Source organism: Falco biarmicus, chromosome 7, assembly GCF_023638135.1.
Source record: "Falco biarmicus isolate bFalBia1 chromosome 7, bFalBia1.pri, whole genome shotgun sequence".
NCBI lineage: Eukaryota > Metazoa > Chordata > Aves > Falconiformes > Falconidae > Falco > Falco biarmicus.
Genome location: NC_079294.1, coordinates 73,151,927 through 73,172,292, shown reverse-complemented (window position 1 = coordinate 73,172,292; position 20,366 = coordinate 73,151,927). Strand labels below are relative to the sequence as shown.

Sequence of the window (20,366 nt, the reverse complement as noted above, 5' to 3'; positions counted from 1 at the left end):
TCAGACATCCTTTTCCACAGCCCCGTTCCCATTCACGGAAATGTATCCTGAACCACCAAAACCACACAGAAAAACCAGCTTCTGAGCAAGTCCTGCTGCACAGAGGCAGTACACAGGCCCAATTTTGGCTAAGGTCAGGCTGCTCTATTGGAAGGATTTTCAGCTCCATTCATCCCATCTTCACACAGTGTCTAGAAGGAGCCAAGTCAAGACACCTTGAAGGTACCTGTTTTTCTCCAGGGACAACAAGCAGAGCTGCCTGTTCCCAGCTCACATGCAAACTACTAAAGGGGTGAAATGAAGCCTGCCATGCCTGTAATAAATGAACAAGGGAGCAGAGATGTGCCAGAAAAGATGAGCTCATTGTAAAAATAATTGAGCTTTTACAAAAAAATCAATACAAAGACCTAGCTGGATTCAGATGCGCAACATGCCAGCAGCAAGACACCTCCTCACTGCCTGTATGCTTCCTTGTATGCTCTTTTTTACCAACTTTTCCTCAGATTTTTCCCGTTTTCATCTCTTTGTGCCACTCACTAGACCCTGCACTGGGAGGCTTTGGCCATATCCTGGAGCGTGACCTACTCCATGAGCAGCCAAAGAAAAGAGCTGCAGGCACAGAGGAGCAGGGATGATGCAGAGAAGCTACAGGCAGGCTTCCTTCAGGGGAAACAGAGGCAGGGAAACACAGAAGCATTTATTTTGGCCAAGAAAGAGGTGACCTCCCGAGCTAACCTCTGCTGGGAGAGTGCTGCCAGATCTTGGCTGACACAGTCTCAAGCTGGGAGCCACATGCCTGAACCTCGCACCTACATGTTTCCATCTTTGCTGTAGGCTTTGTACTTCATGGCTTACTTATTCCATCACGCCCCATTCCCAGGTTCTGTTACGCCAGGAGATCACAGGTGGAGGGACCACCTTTTGTCCAGTGTTTGCCGGTAAATCCCCTGCCTGCCTCTCCAGGGCATAACCCATCCTGACACTCCATGCTTGGAAGGAGGGCAGGTTTGTTAGGGACTCACTCTGGCACGTCTTCCACAGCATCTCAGCCTGTGCCCATCCCATCATCCCAGCAGAGCCCTCTCTGGTGTCTGCAAAGGTGCTGCCACTGGCCCACAGCATCCTCCCAGAGTGCAGGGCTCATGAGTGACACACAAGTCCATGACAGACCCATCTCATGGTGGGCTGCCATGTCTTATCACCAGCTCTCATCTCCCTGACACCATCCAGCTCCTCATCCCACCCACCCTGACACACCCCAGATTTGTGTTGCATGGGAACACCTCCACTTGGGGACGATGCACATCCCACTGGCACAATGAGGGATGATGTCTCTTCAAAGCACAGCTGAAGGATGTCATCCCTTGCCATGATTTCTATGTTCTTTCCTCTGCCCATACCCTGGTTCAAGGCCTTGGACCCATCAGTTATCACCCAAGCTAAGCTTGACGCTCAGCGTGCTTTGAAATAAGATGTTCCTTGACCTGCTTTTCTCTCATCACTAATTCACACCTAGCAGATTTGCAACTCAGCTCATGCATGAACTCTGCACTGGCACTGCTTAATGGCTAAACAGCAAATTCTGACAAAGCTCATTAAAAAAAGAAAGCCATTGATGTTAGCAATGTGCCTTAAATCTGACCCCCAGCTCCAGGCAGGTCTGCCAAGGAATCAACTGATCCCATTGGAAATATAAAGGAACAACAGAAAACTCTATCAATGTGGCTTGGAAGGAACCTCTTCTTTTTGTTACAGATGTGAAGCAGACAGACAACACAGGCTAGTTACACTAACCAGCTCCACAGTTTAAACAATTAAAATCAACCTCTTAAGAATGACACTAGCATGAAAACCTCCAGACACTATTCTGGCCTCATGGCTGCACAGATTGACTGGCTTTAGGGAATTTATCTGTGGCTCACCTAGAAACACAGGGAGTCAGAATCCCAGGAACACTCCTGGTGTTGCTGTGGCTGTAACACAATATAGACATGTCGACACAGGAAGACCAAACTGGCAGCTGGGCTGGGAGGACCAAGGTATGAAAACAAAATTCCCTGGCAGTGTTCTTTTTTATTTTTCCCCTAGCAAAACAAGATCCTCACATTAAAAAAAACAACAACAAACACCACCAGAAAAAACAAAAAGAAAAAGCCCCAACAGCAGTAACAGAATGGGGGATGAAAAGGCTGCTGTCATAAACATAATTACATTACCATATACATGTTCAGCCCTAGAAAGTTCAGAATGACACATTTCTACATATGTTTTTAAATAACTACAGGGTAATAATTACATCTAAAGCTACCAACCCTTTTCTCTCTTCACTTTGAAACCTCTGTTTGGAAGTGTTTTCCATTAGGCAACACCTTTCAAACACAGCCAGCTATGCAGTACTGCTGGAGGTACCGAGGCGCTGCATCTGAGGCTCTGGCTGGCCACAGCAGCCATCACACAGTCCAAGGCTAGCCGCGTGTTGCTCCAATGCGGAGGGCAAAGCCAAGGGACAGATCTGTGCTACTCGCTTGGCGAAAGGGCACAGAGAAGGGCTACAGCCCGCCACTTCTCTAGTACAACTGCCTCTGCAACAGTGCTGTTTCCTGTATCTGAGTGGCTGCATCACTGTGAGGTCAGCAAGAAACCCTGTGACTGCATTGCCATGGAGCCGGCCGAGCGGGTGAACTTGCTTCTGGCCATTTCTCACACAAAGGCAAAGACAGCATGGCCAGGACTGCAGTCAAGGAAAAGCACTGAGCAAATGTCCAAGATGGCCTGTCCCGCAGGGACTCCGCTCTATTTCATGGCCCCAAACATCTGCGCAGTGCCTTTACCATCAGACCTGCGCACAAAAAGGCTGTGACCGAGCCATTGTCCTCACATCATCTTGTCCTTGCCCGTCTCCATCTAGCGTCTTCTGTCTCGGTGTCAGGCAGTTCCAAGAGGCTGGGGCTACCTGCCTGCCCAGCCCCAGCCCACCAGTGGTCACCAACTCCAGGTGCAGGAGAGCTCTGGGTCTCTGCTCTCCAGCCAGGGAAAAATGCATCACTTCTCTCTGTAGTTTTTTCTGGTGGAAGTATTAAGAGCTACGTAGTCCGCACAACTAATCACAGTAATTAATGGGAATAATTGAGATACCCAACCAATATTTGCAAGCCTCTAAAATAGAAAGGTTGCAGATCTCATCTGTTCCACATCTAGAATTTGGGATAATCAATCACAAAACCCAGCGCAACACACAGCAAAGCTATTCAGAGGTGCACATTGTACCTCAGGCTAGCTGTGGGAAAAAAGTCCCAAACCATGGCACAACAGTACTTCTCATTGCCAAAACTCTGGGCAGGGCAATAAAACCCGTTTCCAGGCCAGGAGAGGACATAGCAGAAACGATTTTGCAAAGTGACACAGCGCTGACAGAACCAGAGCATGGCAGAAACAGCTAGCACTCTTCTGGGCTGACTCTTGGGTAGCAGGCTAAAATCACATGTGGAACTCTCGGAGCTGGGAAGCTGCCTGCAAGCAGCTTTTATTTGAGAAATAAGAAAGGACAGAAGGGTGACAGTACAGCTGGGAGAAGGGTGGCAGTGCTCAGCAGAGCCTCACTGCTTATAAGCAAGGGCAGCAAAGAAGGGACAGCAGGAACGCTCTCCTGCACATACGAGAATGAAAGCGGTGCAGGGCCTCACAAGAGCAGGGAAAGGGAAAGCCACAAGCACTGCAGCAGCACTGCCAGGTGACAAGTGCCTAAGGAAAGGACAGGCAGGGTGCTCACTCTGACGGAATAAGAGCCCAAGCAGGGTGTTTGCTCTGTAAAATACCTGCCTGTCTGGGAGGTGTGGGGCCTGCAGGTGCTTGCTGGGAGCTCATGGAGGGCAAGGGGCAGCATGGAGCTGCCACAGCTGGGTCATGCCCACAGCCTGCCCAGAATATCGCACAGCAAGCTCCCTGTGCAGGGAATGGCCTTGTTTGGCCAAGAAAGGCAAAAAAAGTGCCCGCTGGACTCAACTGGCAGCAACACCCCAGTGAACAGTGACACCGTGACCCACGCGGTCATCACACCCAGCCTCTGGCGGTGTCTCTGAGCCACCCCTGAACTGTGGCACAATAGCACTTCTCACTGCCAAAACCCCAGGCAGGGCAGTAACAATGATGCCCCGTTACTTCAGGCAGGATTACTGTCTTCCCTCCTCCTCACACAGGGGACACTGAGGCACAAAGCAAGAAAGCAACATGATGGGTTCAGTAACGAGACAGTGATATCCTTTTTGGCTTTGAGCCCCTTGGCTACCAGGACATCTCTCAGAGCACCTGCCACCCTCCCCAAAAGGGGCATGCAGGCAGAGACACCCAAATCTGCAGCACCTCAACAAAACATTTTAGAGCCACAAGCAACAGCTGGAGACCTTATACTTTGCAAACTTTCCTCAGCATAGACTGGGACATGGAGCAACATGCAATAATAATAAAAAAAACTTCCCGGGGGGATACAGAAATAATACCATGTACATTCCAGCTTCCCGAACCACAATCGCCTGAGAAGCCGGCACTGTGGGAAAGTCTCAGCTTGCTTTTCCTGGGTATTATAAATAGAATTATGGCTGCAAGCAGGGCTTTAAACGCGGAGGAAGGGGGAAAAGGCCATTTAACGGGCTCTGTTTGAACTTGGACTCTGGCTAGCATCCAGCTCTCTGCAGAACAGCTGGTCACTTCCTGCTGAGTGAAGGCCAGTGCTCCCGCGCTGGGAACCAGGAAGCCCTGGCTGAGGGCTGCCTGTCAGATCCCAGAGTCCATGAGCTTGCTGGGCATCGCACCTTGGGCTGCCATGTCAGTCACTTGGGAGCCTGCTCTGCTCCTGCTTGAGGCCAGGCCTCTGTTCTCCCATATGCTGCCGACACCAGCAGATAGATGGTGTGAGACCAGGCAAGTAGGTGTGAGACTTCCCCAAGACTCCAGTCCACAAGGCTGTCATCCAAAGGATCTCAAGAACTTCTCTTTCAGCAAGCTGCTCTTTCTGACCCCATATGAAGGCTCAGCACCCACCAAGCTCTGCGGGACTGAACCCCAGAGGTTACACTGCCTGGTTCTCCAGGCTCCTTGCCTTTGCCTGAGTAACTGCGGCTGCCTTTCCCTCATGGGTAGGCTGCTCATCACAAGCCCCTGCAGAGCCCTGCCATGGGCAGCTCAACATCCTCCTATCCACTCACTCTTCCCTCCCTTACTCTAGCTCCTGCTCATCGAGGTTATGAGCCTGCAGTTCCCCAGGCCAACTTTCAAGCACTAGCATCATACTTCAAGCAGGATATCCCACACCAGAACCAGCAGCTTGTTCTGTAGCAATACCAACGGGGCCAGGGCCAGCAATTCCTTACTTAGCCTTGGTCCCCAGTCTCCTCTCCCACTGCTTCAACAGGAGCCAGAAACGCCTCCAGATAACTTTCAACCTAAGGGCCCTGGCCTCCTCCACTGTAAGGAACAACGCAGACCTGCCTCTGTTTCCTGCTACGGTATTGCGGCTTCTCACCCTTCCTCCCCCCACCGGCTGCACGCTGCTCCCTATCCCTGTGCAGGCGTCTTTCCCCCAGCCCTCAGGACCCCGCTCCCCCAGAGTGGCCAGCGGGCGCTGGCTGGCCTGAGGACAGGGAGGCCCCCCCGAGGCGAGGCGGCAGGGCCCCCAGAGGCGAGGTAGGCCCCACGGGCCTGCCGCCCCCGCGCTCCCTGCCCGCCCGCGGGGTGCCAGCCGCCCCACGGGAGACAGCGGGGGCTCGGGTCCCCTCAGGCAGCCGCCGGGCGGGCAGCAGCCCCTCGGGGGGGACGCCACGGTGCTGGCAGCCCCGCAACGGCCACCCTGCCACCGCTCCGCGACCCCGGCAAGGCGTGCGCGACCCCGCGCGCCGCGGAGGCGGGGAGCGGCGCGCCCGCACGCGGGGCGGGCGGGCGCGCGGGGCGGCGGGCTCCCAGGCTGCCCGGCGCGGCGCGGCGCGGGGCGGGGCGGCGCGGGGCGGGCCCGCGAGTCAGTCGGAGCGCGGCGGCCAGCGAGGGCGGCAGCTGCGGAGTGGAGCCGGAGCGGGCAGACCCAGCCGAGCCGAGGCGGAGCCGGAGCAAGCCCAGGATGATAAACACCCAGGACAGGTACGGGGCGGCGCGGTCCCCACCCTGCCCACCCCGCCGGGGCCTCCCTCGCCCCTCAGTGCGGGCCCGGGGGCGGGCGGCCTCCACCTTCCCCCGCTGAAACCCCCGTCGGGGCGGCGCCTCTCCCCGAGGAGCGACCCCGGGCGGGGGCCGGGCTCGGCTCCGGGGGGCACCTCGGCGGTCGGTGTCAGAGCCCCCGTGGTCGGGCAGGCCCCTGAGGCGCGGGTTGTGCCTTCCCGCCCCGGGGGGCTCCGGGCAGGCAGCCCTTCTGGCTATCGGCAGGCAGGGCCTTACTCGGGTTGTGGGTCTTGTGCTCAGCTGACCAGATTATCTTGTCTGTTCCTTCTGTAGAGTCCTGAAAGCGTTGTTTCCTGAACCTCTGTTGTGCTGTGTAGATAAGCACCCGGGGGATGTGTACAGAACAGCCTTGTTTCTTGGCTGTTGCATGCATGGTAGCACAGCTGTGCTGTGTTCATTAGATGGTTATTTACAAGTTGCTCCCCACATCAGGTTGCTTAATACATGGCTTGCAATGGCTGGTACCATCATATTTTACAGGCTAGGTGCAGCCCACATCTTCAGAGCCTGTTCTGAAGAGCAACACAAAAGAAAACCTAACGGTAATGTCAGGGGAGCTGTGTGGATCCATCTGTCTGGTCTAAGTGTTTAGCATGAATAAAACCCCCCAAAACCCGAGAAAACATGCAGCTTTTAGAGCCCAAGGTGCTGGTGGTTGTTGTGGAGTGAAAGCAGTGCTGGCCCGGGGCTTCAGGTACGAGGGCTGTTGAAGAGCAGCTGTGACGGGGTTCAGAAGTTGCTGAGTTGTCCTTTGCACTTCCCAGGGACAGGGCACGGGGTTGGGATTGCTGGAGGCTTAGCAAGTTAAAATTATACCTACTGGCTGAAAACATACGCTTGCTTCCAGCTCCTGTTTCAGGCGAGACTCAGTCAAGAAGCTTTTGCTTGGGAGTTTCTTCAGGGAAAAGCGGTCTTTTCAGACCAGTGATCTAAATGAAGCTTCTGGATAGCAGCTTCTCAGAAGGGAGGCTAGGGGAGAGCACAGTCCTAAATTTTAGGCTATAAACAGGCCTCAGGGAATGGAGTTGCAGTGGGCTGCTTGTGCACAGATGCATGAAATGATCAGACGTTGTTGGGCGCTTGCATGAACTTCTTCCCAGGGTGTAAATGTGCACCTGGAGGAAGGAAAACCTCTTAATACGTGCCATATGCACATGCGCTCTCTTCCCAGTGTTGCCTGACAGCGCTGCCCTGTGTATGCTGCTTTCAGGACCCTCCCTGGCTGCCACTGTGAAGTTTTGGGGGAGGATGGCGGTGGCGGTGTGCGGGTCGGTCTGTGGTCTGGGCTAGGTGAAGCACCATGCCGCAGGCAGGGCTCAGCAGCTAAAGGGGTCTTGTGTTTGGACTTCTGCATGTGCCAGAGGAAGCGAAACTGGGAAGTGTCTTGAACCGTTTTTGTGTGAAAACTACGCTTTTCCCCCCCCTACAGTTCATTATCCAGCTTCTTGATGCCTTGGCCGCAAGTTGGCTGGAGCTATCAATAGTACATTGTTGACTGGGGGGTGAGGGAGGAGGGAAGGGAATAACAAAGCTGCCAACAGCTTTCTGGGGGTGGGGAATGGCACAGCAAAGTGCTTTGTCATGCCTCTCGACATCCACTACTACTGAATACACACTGGTCCATTGATAGCCCCAGTCATGCCGTGAGGAGGGACTGTATTAACACAAAAAGCCGCTGAGCATATGTGCAAAAGGGTTTGCCCTGGGAAATCTTTCCTGCAACTGCTTCATATCTTTTTTTTCCTGATGCATTTAAACAGTCTTTTCTCCAAGAAGTGGAGGCTGTAGGCCACAGCACATGGGAACGCTGCTGAAGAGCCCCATATAGGGAACCTGGAGCAGGAAATACGTGGAGGAAGAATATTTGTGTTTCCTGTAGAGAGATTATTTTGGTATGAAGTGGCAAGCCAAGATCTTAGCAAAGTCTGCCTGTGTCATAACTGTGTTCGTGAGTTATTTTTTGGCATTCAGAAATGCCAAATGTCGGTAGTTTGTTTGCAGTCTGGTATATGTTTGTAGCATACTGTATAGGCGGTTCAGGTGATTCTGATAGTGCAGCTTGGTACTTGGTCTTTGGATACTGAAGCCTGTCTCCCTCCTGGGGAGGGATTAGAATGGAAAAACGCTGTCTTAGGAACAGCTCAGTGAGAAGTTTTAGGGCAGACAGTAAGCTGTCAATAAATCTACAGAGTCTGCCTGCTATAGCCTTGGTCCTCGCTCCGTGTGCTTATTGAAAACCCTTGTACTCACCTTTATTTTGGTGGTGTTTACATAGCTTTGCACTGTACTTGTTTCATAATGGGAACACTGGGGAATGGCTGGTTTCTCTGCATTGCTGTTGCAGGCTTTGTTAGAGGGATACCACTGCTGTGCCATGCCTCAGCAAAGAGCTTTTGTGGTACTGATAAAGGAAGCAATGCTCCAGAAGTAAAATAATTTGCTTTCATGAACTTTATAAAAGCTAGAGCAGATATTAAAGCCTGCATTCAAAGTGATCCTGAAAGACCATGTATAGCACATCCGAACAAACTTAGAAACTGCAAGGGAAACATACTTTATTGCTCTTAAAAGTAGATCTGTGGAGTGAACTTGTAATATTTAGGGTTGGGGTGAAGAACGTATGTATGATGTTTCATTTGCATGTGAAAATGTCAGCTCAGATGTTGTAGAGTGTGTTGAAAATATCTGAAGAACCAGCCCTTTCACGCCTCCTCGTTTTGAAAATGTGAAACTTAAACCTCCTCCTTCTGGGTCCTGTTGATCTATTTGTAGATACTTGTCTATAGAAAATGTGTGCTCATCTGGTCATGCGTTTCCAGCCATCTGCTATTGGCAGACTTCCAGGTGTCCCTTATTAGCATGAGGTTGCTCAGCACTCTCTCAGGGTTCTTGGCTGCAAAGCCCCTCCGTTTCTAACAAAACACCACTGGTTTCTGATACAACTTGGGCAGTGACTGTTTTTGATGTAGGTCCCTGGGTGCTGAAGCTCTGATAGCTGCCTCTGACATGCTGTGGAGGAGCAGGGATATGAACGGTTTGGGGTAATGAGGAGCTGTAGCATCTGAAATGTGATCCCTGCTAATGTAACCTGGTGTTCTCTCTCTTTTTCTTGCAGTAGTATTTTACCTTTGAGTAACTGTCCCCAGCTGCAATGCTGCAGGCACATTGTTCCAGGGCCTCTGTGGTGCTCCTGATGCCCCTCACCCACTGTCGAAGATCCCCGGTGGGCGAGGGGGTAGCAGGGATCCTTCTCTTTCAGCTCTGATATATAAGGTGAGAAAGATCTGGCATCTAAATAATGACCTGTACCTGTGTTGCAATTGTGTTTGATTCCTTTCACAGTCTGATGGGAATAAATGCAAATAACTCCAAGGTAGTAAGTGGGAGAACAGCTAATTTTTCAGCAACCCTGTTGGCAGGTTTATACCACCCGTTTATTAAGAAGCAAGAGACCTTTTCTCAAAGATGTGCAGCAAATAATTCATTAGCCCTGTTCCCAGAGGCCTGTTTAAGCTATTCTATGTGGAGCCAGCATTATCAAAACATGAAACAACTTCTTAAATGTCTCAAAAAAGAGGAAGTGAGAAGTAGAAAGGTGAAATGCAGAGAGAGAATGGTTGATAAGCTCCTTCCTGTGCCCTAGTCCGGAAGGTAACGCTGTCGGGGCCTGGGAGCTGCCTGAACCGATGTACTGACTTCACAAAAGAGCAAGGTAGCCATCCACTTCACACTCAAACGTTTCTAGAACATGTAGCTAGGATGAGGCAAGATCAGGGAAGCTTTGTAGCATGTGGCTCTCTGGTTTTGGCCCTCTTCATTGAGTGGGACCTTTCCTTTTGAATGAAGAAACCTGACTGTTCCTTGCTGTAGAATAATTGACGCTTGTGCAACTTTGTGTTGTGGTGGCACACATCTGTCTGCCTTCTGGGATGGGGCTGCTTTGCCACATGCCAGGGAATCAAGTGCTGTCAGATGAGGTAGCCTAAATTTATGCTCAGCTTGCAAATTCGGCTGTTCAGACAGGAGTGTTGTCATAGGTGTTAGACTAGATTTGTAATTACCCAGTGGGAGGCATGCAGACTCTATATGATGAAAAAATACAAGTCCTTTTGGGTCACGGCTACCAAAGTCTCCTCTTTAAATTCATGAGAGAATTGCAGGCCTTGTGGCTGCCTTCAGAGGAGTTTTCTTTAATGCAGCCTTGGTGAATTTTTAGCATGTGCCTCACCTGCTTACCTTGTAAATAAACGCCAACCTCTGTAGCCTCTTAATAACATCAGCTTAATGCTATTGAGTTAAATTGTCACAGATGTTACGCAGGGGTATGAAACCCAGAGAAGCAGCAGAGCACAACGGGCTTCCTGTCAGATAAAGAAGATATGTAAATAGCTTCAAGAGGGCTCAGGACAACTAATGAATTCCCTCTGGGTGGGAGGGGATGAGAAATAGGGGACCCTGCAACTTAAACTTCTGCAGGCCAGCTTTGCCAAGCCTTGTAGACACACCAGACAAGGTCCAAAGGCAGACAATGGGCTCAGTTTGGAGACTTTGAAGTGTTTAATTTCAGTACGGCCTTGAATTTGCACAGAAGCTTTTGGCAGTGGTGTGTAGGCAGGGGTTGCTGCCTGTGGGGATGTCATCTATATAGCTGCATCCCAGAAATACAGATGTAATTCTTCCTGGGTTTGTTGCTGACAAAAGCTAGCAGAATCTGTTCAGAAAATCAGCCGCTTCTGTAACAGAGCTCATCCCAGAGCAGAGCAGGCTGTGTTGTCCAGTGGTTTGAAGTCAAAGCTCAGATGGAGGTTGCTGGGACTCTCTCTGCCCCTCTCCGTCCCCTGCTCAGTTTAGCAATGCTGTAGTTAAAGCAGACTGAGCTTTTCAGCCAGCAAGCTTCAGTATGACCTGGAAAAGCATCTGGACCCAAAAGCTTAAATCTTTTTTTTTTTCCAGCTTTATCAGCTGTTCTAGTTCAAGGGGTGACCTTTCGGAACAAGCCTGCCTCCTTTGGAGCATGCAGCGCAGTGCTGATAGACAACAGCACTATAAATTAAGCAGCTGGGTCTCCCTACAGTTGTTGGTATTTTTGTATTGAGACTTAATATTCGTTCCTTCATCATGGCAGCTTTACTTGAGCTGGGAATGCAATAGCAATCAGCATCGGTGCTGCGCAGCCAGGACGGGCTTTGTGCGAATGGACGTGCTCTGGCTAGCAAACTTGGCAGGAGGCTGCAGGTGTAGCACATGCCAGCAGTAGGCTGCTTACATGGGTTTCTCCAGCCGCTTGGCTATGGTAGATCATAACATCCTCTCTTCTTATGCTGCCAACATGTAGGGGCCTCCCCCGTCCTTCTCCGGACATCTGAGGAGCGTAGCTGGGTTGAAAAATCTTGTGCTCAATGAATTGTAACCAAGTGGAAGCTGGTCTTTGTGGCGTTACCTCGCTGAAATGGAGCAGGGTGCCAGAGAGCCGGTGGTTTAGGCAGCTGTGTACAAGAGATAGTCTGGTGGGGTTTTTTTGCCCATGATGGCATGACAGGGGGATTTTGCAGGGGTGAACTAAAACGAAACATTTGTTGCATAAACAGGATTTTACTTTGAGCAGCTTCCAAAAAAATCCTGGGCTGCTGCTTCACAGGAACAGCTTCTCTCCCCAGCATCTCACTATCTCTATTTTGATGCCTAGAAATAAAATATCAGCTGCCCAAGACAGGCTGTGTAAATGTAACTCCCACTGAACTAGGGGAACTGGTTCTGTTAATCCCTGCAGTTGTGCTGCCTTTGGCTAATGAGCTGTTGCACTGTGGGGCTTTAAGTGGGAAAATCTCACGAGGTTTGGAGTGCAGGGCATAACTTCTGGTGGCGGAAGGGCTAAGCCAGAAGGCTTGGAAAGAGCTTTTCTCATCCTATTGCAGGCTCCTGCCAGTCTTCCTGCACAAATGCATGTGTGTGCCTCCCCCTTCAATGTGTCAATCCCAGCCTGCTTTTCTCAACTTTCCCACCCTGTTTTTGTTTTCTTGAACTGTAAGAAAAGAAGCATCTGTGAGCTTTTCTTGAGAGAAGGATCTTCTCTGAAAGAGAGATGCTTTCTGCACAGTAACAACTGTAAATGACTCCTATAAAGTGACTGGTGAAGGATGTGCATATAATCCCCTTGGTTTTGTTGTTGTTTTTTTTTTTTAAATAAACCCCTGTAGTGCTGAGCTCTCTGGGGTCAGGTCTGACTCTTGCTGCTGGCTCTGCGGTGGTTTTATCAGAGCAGTCTGGGCAGCTGTCTGTAGGTTTCTTGGTGTGCTTGGTTTAAAACTAACAGAGCCCGACAGCAGGCACAGCCACAAAAACTTTCAAACTCGATGAATAAACTTATTTCCTACAGGATATTTATTCTGATGAAGTGTAAACTTCTTTTTCGGCTAAGCTTTGTGGGCTTTAAACAAACAGCAGCTTCCTCTGCTCCAGTTACCGAAGCCAGGCAGTTCCTCATTTGCATGCAGTGTTACTTTGTTGCCAGCGTTCATGTACTCAATGGTTGCTGCTTTGTTGTGATAGGCAAACCAAGAGGGATCAATTTTAATACATATGGTAATAGGAATTAAAAGCACTGGGACACAGGCTCAAGGAGTCTGGAAAGGTTCTCAGTGTTGTTCTTGCTGAACCACTCACTGGTATTTCAGCGGTGGTTACACCTTCATAGCTTAAAACACCTACAAGAAAATACCTGTGTGAAAAGCAGCAATACTGAGCAGACTTTCACCCTCTTACTGGGCATGGTTGGCTGCTGTGTTTGTACTGCCCATCCTCTAAATGCATACCCACTGCAGATCCAAACTGGACTGAGCGTTCTTTGCTGTGCTGGCTCCCTGTGTGTGTTATGGTCAGATAAGAGTATATGTCACTACAAAGCATTTATTAAACCTTGTCTGGTGAGGTGCTGTCTTTCTGCAGCAGTGTCACTTGCTTCATTGTCAGTCCAGCTGATCATCAGCGGATCAGAGCTTGTAAAGAGCTGCTGGATTAATCACCTTGTTACAATAAAATTCCTGGAGACTGGATGGTCGCTCACCTAATAACCCAATGGAGTAACCCACTTCCCATCCCACCTGTTGATGCTGTTGAGGAGAGAGGGACATGTGGCTTTACCAGGCACTCCTGTGACTTGGGAGCAGAGCAGACATGACTCCCAATACCTGGTTAACTTCTGCTCTTGAAAGCTTTGCAGGTGACTTTGTAAACGTGAGGGAATCAGGATGCATGAGCCTGTAACCAAGCAGATGGGAACAGTTCAGCTTCCTTTGCAGCTGACAATTTTAACTTGGGAACCTAATGAATTTCTTCACCATTTCATTGGGGCTTTTTGAAGTGAAATGTGGAAGTCATTACTGGGCAAGCCAACTGCCTGCAGAAATTGTCAGGAGAAGGAATGGAGTTTTAACCACGAAATTTTTTTCTAGGAACTGCTGAGCTGAATCTGCGGTGCTCTGCATGCTTGGCGTTCTAGTTAGAGCAGTATTGGAGAGGACCATGTACATTTGTGGTCTCTGGAAAAGACCTCATGATCCTCAGATTTGTGTAGCTTCTGTCTGTTTTGGGATTCTCTTTGTGCTATGTGTTTTCCTCCCTTATACCAAAAGGCTAGCCATTTGCCATAGCAGTTGGTTGTAAGATCTGGGAAAGCAATTTGTGGTCATCCCCAAAGCAAAAAAACTGTGGTGGGGATTGGGGAGACAGCGGAACTGGTCAAACTGCAGCAGCAGATGCTCTTCCAGCTTGTCAGTTCAAGTTGTGTTCTTTGAGGGGCAGGTCACGAACCATCCCTCAAAGATGTGGCTGGGACCTGTGGAGAATGAATGGACTTCCGCTACCCAGAAATTTAATACAATGTAAATATGCAAAACTACATTCCCTTGAACAGGAAAACATGACTAGGAAAATCACTCTGAGGTCTGAGTACTCATTGTGGTGTGTCCCTGAGGCAGTGAAAGGGGAAGGGAAAAGTATAATGATGCTCTTGGTAAGACTATAATACCATTTGTTTTGCATTTGGTCTCTCTAGTTGTATTCCACTGGCTGGTTAGTATGTAGGACTTTTTTGTTCTTTATGTTTGTATATAAATAAAAGTAAGGTATTACAGGTAGTTCAGAACAATAGCTCTTAATCACTTTAGAGAGCTGTGACTCAAATGTGAGCTTGCAGCTGACTGCGCATATCTTCATGAGCTGTGGTGAATCTCACGGTGGCTGAATTCTAGTGATAGGCTGAAACTCTAGACACACAGAAGTCATAAGGGCTGGTCCTTTGTCAGGTGGGTGCTCCCACTGAAAACTCAGTCTCTCTGCATGCTCATTGAAGCATGATCTCTTACATTTTTGGTCTATAATCTCATGGATTGTTTTCTTTAACCCTAAAGCATATTTCATGAGCTTTTCTCCCTCCCTTGCACAGGACGAGAAGATCACTGTTAACCAAGATGTCCCAGTGCACGAAGGGAAGCCTCATATTGTCCACTTCCAGTACAAGGTCACAGAGGTGAAGACCTCCTCCTGGGATGCAGTGCTGTCTAACCAGAGCCTCTTTGTGGAAATCCCTGATGGATTATTAGCTGATGGAAGCAAAGAAGGGTAAGTTCAGGGTCTCAGAGCTGCATCTGTCGCTCCCCAGGCAGCAAGACTTTGCTTACGCGGGTGATGCTGTGTGTGGGCTGTATGTACGGCAATCTGAAGTATATCCTTACCCTGTTGCCTTCAGAGAACAGTCTTCCTGTTAGTCCTCCATATATATTTTGCCCCTGGTGATCATTTCATATGGGTTACTGTTTTTTGAGTCCATATGCTAATGAAAAACAAGCAGTAAATGAGCAGAGTGATCTTTGTGTACTTCTGGAAGCCTTTTTCCAAACTTTTTCTTTTTTTTTTTTTTTTCTGCTGGCCACTTGGCAAGCTTATTTTGGCAGGTGTTTTCCTCTCTTTCAGGGGGGGAAAAAACCTCCATTATATTGATGTGCTGCTTCTCATCAGTAGGTGGATCTGCTCTTGGAGTGCCGCCACGCAGGCGTTGGGCTCTGCCAGAATCTCTGATTTTTCTCTGTTGGCAGAATACGGTAGTGTTTTGTCCAGACAGCTCTGCTCTGGGAAGTTTGTGTAAACGCAGCTTCCAGAGCAGCTACTTCCTGCCAAGTGCTTTGCCAGAGATGTCCGCTGGCGGGAAGCGCTGTAGCGTAGATGTGGCTTTACTGGATTCCTCTGCAGAGCACTTTGAAGTCCTCCTAAATCTTCAAGTAGGCTTCATCCATAAATGACACAAGCTAATTAAGAAAGAAACCTCACTGCGCACCTTCAGTAAGTGTCAGTATTCTTGCTGTCTCACACTTCTCTCATTTGACTGTGTGAGTCCATGTAAATGTTTGTGTAATTTCTTCAGGTAGCCCATAAATCTTTTAGCTGTCCAGGAGCCTACTCTCTTGGGAGCAGGTTCTTCTGGGAGGGAATTTATACGCCTGTGTCATTGTGACTTAAAGCACAGTTTTGTTGGATTATTTTTAGCTAGGTAAAACAGCCTAGTAGAGGCTATAATTAAAATAGTTCACTACCATATTAACAAAACCCTTGCAAATTTTATCTCCCTTGCTGCACTCCAGTCTTACTGACTGCTGTTTAATTAGATGTCAATTGAAGCCCTGTTTGTCACTGCTCTAGCAGTCTGCGTCGTAAATGGTTACAAGGCCAGCAGTGACAGCGACAGCTCCACCATGCCGATCCCTGGGGCTCAGAGAGGAGTTAATGCAGCACTGCTTCCATCAAGAGGTGGCAGAAATAATTCAGCTGGAAAGGCAGGAAGCATGGATTCAGGGTGCATCAGCTGTGCCAGCCAGCTGATGTGTTCAGGAAATGGCTTTTCCTGTGTAGATGCTCCTTCAGTGATGTTTTTCTCTTCTCTTCTGTCTGGCATGAGCTTGTATCTATTTTTTGTTTCTTTCCCCCACCCCACCCCCTTTTCTCCCATAAACCACAAAATTTAACAAAACAAATCCCCTCATGTATGTTGCCAGTGGAGGGGATGTGGCCTGGCTTGGGATTAGCTGCAATATTCAGCTTCCCACATACGAAGGCTGCTGTGGGTGGATGTTTGTGCATGCCAGCACGCAGATGCAGAGGACAGTGACTTGTTTGGTGACTTGATGTGAGGACAGCTCTTGGTTCAGCAGAGCTGGATAGTGAAGCAGGAAGCCCATTGTTTCAGCACCCATTGTTCACTGGAAGGGGTCTGTAAACAAGTAATGTTTCTGCCTGAAAACATCCAAACAGTAGGTAATTCTCAGAGGCTTCCTTGGGACAGGACTTCCTATAGCTGATGTTCTTTTGTCTTCCTCCTCCTTGGCAGGTTATCAGCACTGTTGGAGTTTGCTGAAGAAAAAATGAAAGTAAACTACGTCTTTATTTGCTTCAGAAAAAGCAGAGAAGACAGAGGTGAGAACTCGTCCCCACTGTCACGTTTGCTCCCTAGATCTAAGGCAGTGCTGCTGAAGCTGTACAAAAATCTGGTAATCCCAAGGCAAGACTCCACAGGATGCTTCCTATTTCAGTAATTGTTACGTGTGTAGTTCTTGTGGCGTTCGTACAAATTAGTAATAGTTCCTTGTGAAGGAAATAAGCCCTTTCTTGAGACTAAGGGAGAGGGAGTATTTTGGTTTCTCCAGCAGTTATGCTTTGCTGTCCTGCCATTAATTACTAGTACTCTCATGCAGAAAGCTGCTTCTGAATTACTTGGAGTATTTTGTTGCCCAGAAATTGGCTAATACTACTACTTTGGTAAGGAGTGAAGGTCTCCATTTGGCACCTGGTTTCTGTGATTTGGAAGGAGAAACCAGGGAGAAGTTGTTATGTGGGAAATGAACACTTGTAGCTTGTTGCTCTGATGTTCATCTGCTTTTTAAAGATCTCCCAGCACTTTTGCCCTTCCGTAGGCTTACAGGTAATCCTGACCCTGGCTATAGATGCTTATGGCTTAAAAGGGCTGCATTAAGATCTAAAGATAGACGTGTTGGATGAGTGATTACAGCATGGAAGTTTGAGATTTGTGGTGAGGTACCAGGCTCTATGGCTCTGTCACTTTCAATCTTACTAGATGCAGGCTAATAACCAAGTAATTGCCATGGCAGGAGTAATTCAAACCTTAATTCTAATTTTACTCTGCTGCTTCACAAGCTGCACTGTCTTTTCTGAAACGAAGTGCGTTATTAGAGTTAAGCTGTGCTGAGCCCAGGAAGATGTCATTCCACATTACGATGCCAATTGTAATTTTCAGATTAAGTTCTTGCTGTAATGTCATCACCACCAGAGGTTGTACAGGTGACCTCTGCAGTGGCTGGTTGCAGGAGACATACTGGGTTTTGGTTTTAAAAGTGGGCCGTGTGTTGTTCTTGGACCTGGCTTATTTGTATGAGTTCCAGAGTGCTCCAGATCCTGGGTCCTTGTCTGTGCAGTTGAAACTTGGTCCTGTCTTGAAAATACGCAGGGGCTCCTCTGCGTGACCATTTGGTGGCTTGGGGCTGATCATCAGAGGGTGCTGTAGAGATCAGGTGCTGCCCAAGGTAACTTTCACGGGGCACATTTAGTAATTTAGTGACAAGGGAGCGTGCATCCGGTCACTGCATAATGCAGCCTTGCCTGACTGAGACAAGGTGTGTGCGGCACTTCTGGACTGACCCTGCTCTGAACTTCTGTCTGTAACCCATGGTGGCTTTCCTGGGGGACTGCACCGAACTGTGCTGAGCCGTCTTGAGTTTCCACTGAGCTCCAGGTCCTGTTTGTGGAGACAGCAAATGTCTACCTAGACCCTGAGCAAACAGATTCCTGTTGGCTGCTGTCTGACCCGCTTTCAGAGCTTAAAGGGTGCTGGGACCCACTTAAGTACAGAATAAAAACTGTGACGTGCTGCAGGATGGCCATGTGCATCCTGGGAAGGTGGGAGTGCAGCTGGTGCAGGTAGATGACCAACTATCGCTGTTTCTCAGAGGAAGTGGAAAAGACATCGCAGGATAAACATGGACAGACCTGCTCGGCTGCACAACTAAAATCCCCTTCACGCTTAGGAGCGGCTGTGATGAATGCAGGAAGAGACAAAACCTCCTATTCGAGAGGGCTGTCATGTTCAAATGGGGGTTTTCTGTGCAGGAAGTTTTGGATGCAACTCGCGGATGGTGTTCAATGCACTTTGGTATTCATGGCTTCCAGGGTGATACAGGTAAAGAGGATTATTCCTGGTGGTAACAGATTTCCTTCTCTTTGGTAGCTCCGCTCCTGAAGACATTCAGCTTCTTGGGCTTTGAAATTGTGAGGCCTGGTCACCCCTCTGTCCCGTCACGGCCAGATGTGATGTTCATGGTGTACCCCCTGGATCAGAACTCTTCCTCTGATGAAGAATAGCTACAGCAGAGGACTCCAGTGTGACCTGAAAATGCTGTTGAGGGGAGAGAGGGTTACATCTCCTTTCTTGAGGAAAGGGAAAACAAGCTTCTGTTGGACTGAAACTGCATTTCTCATTGTTAGGTTGGCCTGTGTATCCTCAGAGTTGACTATCTCGTTGAAATGTTTTGCCTAGAGAACTATATATACACACATGTAATCACCAAATAGTAAATGGAAGATGTTATGAACTGGCATAGGAGCTCTTTACGTGCAGCCATGTGGTGTGTTAGCCTAGGGGTGCCCCGTGCCCAGGCCGTGTGTGTGGGGGGGAGCACAGCGGTAGGTGCAGTATGAACTCCTTGACTTCTCTAAACCTGTGTTGGTCCTTTCCCAATCACCCGACATGCGCTCATCTGACAGACTACCTTCTTGGTTTTCACTCAAGACTCTTTAAGTAGAGGGTGTGTTTTGGGTGTTAGGCACAAGGAGATGTGCTCGAGTTTAACCTTTAACACTACATTAAAACCCCCTTGTGTCTCTGCTTTGGGGCGACCGATGCTGTTTTAACTGGTCTAATTTTTTTCTTTTTTGTTTTGTTTTAAACTTATTGCTCTTCCAGCTTTTGTTTTAAGCGGTCTTAACTCTGTTCAATGTTACCACTGCACTATCACAGCGTTCAATAAAAGGGGCATTCAGATGAACTTCACACAGCTGGGGCTGCTTATTTGAAAGGAACAGAGCTTCTGGTGGGCCTCCTATAGTGCTGGAATGGTTTCTGAAGGTCAAGTGAGTGTTTGGAGCAATACCTCTGCCCTGGGGGAACGTTTTCTTAGCTGCCTGCAGTGTGAAAGTCCAAAGAGCCAAAAAAAGCTCATACCTTTATCCTCTGCCCAAGAACAGTACAGAGCAGGCCTGTGGCTGCCACCTCTGTTCTTGCTCCTCACCTTTCCAAAGAGATGATCTTAAGAGTTGAGTCACTGAGCTAATGGCTGTATCCAAACCAAAATGGGTTGCGTGTGGGGGCAGGCATGGATGGTGGGATGCTCTCGCCATCCAGGGGCTTTCCTGGGATGGAGGGATGGGGCTGTGGTGCTGGTGGTACCTCACGTTTCAGCCCTGCCCTTTCTAATGCTGGAGAATGAGGTTATGCTCTTGTCTTTGTGCCATGTGGATGTAACCTGGCTGGCTTTCTTTGAAAGGCAACATGAGAAGGGTGTATTTATAAACTGTGCCCCAGAGGTGTGCTGTGAACCCTCTTCCTGGCCTGGCTGCTTGCGTGTGGCATTGTCCTTGTGTGCTTTGTTGTGCTCTCCTCCTTCTGTGGAGGATTTTGTTAAAAGCTGAAGCCAAGCCATTCCATAAATGTCATGGTCAGTGTTTTCTGTTTGGGGGAGAGAGTTGGGGCTAGGATACAAGTTTGTGTGAATAAATAATCTTAAAGTTTGTCTCTCTCTTTCCCTCCTTCCCTTCCAATGAAATGAAAGGGCTGGTGGCTCTACTCCCTCTTCAATGGGGCATTAAGTCCCATCTGGTTTAAAATCAGAGGCCGTGCTGTGCTGATGGGGAGGGCCTCTGCCCCAGCTTTTATTGTGGGGCCATTGGCCCCTCTACTTGCTGGCTGTGGCTTTGAAACAGGCATTGCCCCTCCTGTCCTTGTTCCAGGTGCTGTGATGAGACAGAGCCCTTGCACCTGCTCCCTAGCTGAAACAATGCTGCTTCCTAGTTCTGGCTTTTGAAAGGGCAAGTTTTACCCCTTC

The 20,366-nt window shown here is 49.1% G+C and overlaps 1 protein-coding gene across 1 annotated transcript; it reads left to right on the top strand.

The window, feature by feature from the left end:
- The first annotated feature begins 6,002 nt into the window (after window positions 1-6,002).
- Window positions 6,003-20,054, top strand: OAZ2 (ornithine decarboxylase antizyme 2). Its single transcript, XM_056344871.1, is given in 6 exon segments — window positions 6,003-6,126; window positions 9,320-9,395; window positions 9,397-9,477; window positions 14,648-14,823; window positions 16,583-16,668; window positions 18,494-20,054. Coding segments are annotated over 6 exon segments (573 nt in total). The 5' UTR covers window positions 6,003-6,106; the 3' UTR covers window positions 18,628-20,054.
- The last annotated feature ends 312 nt before the right edge of the window (window positions 20,055-20,366 follow it).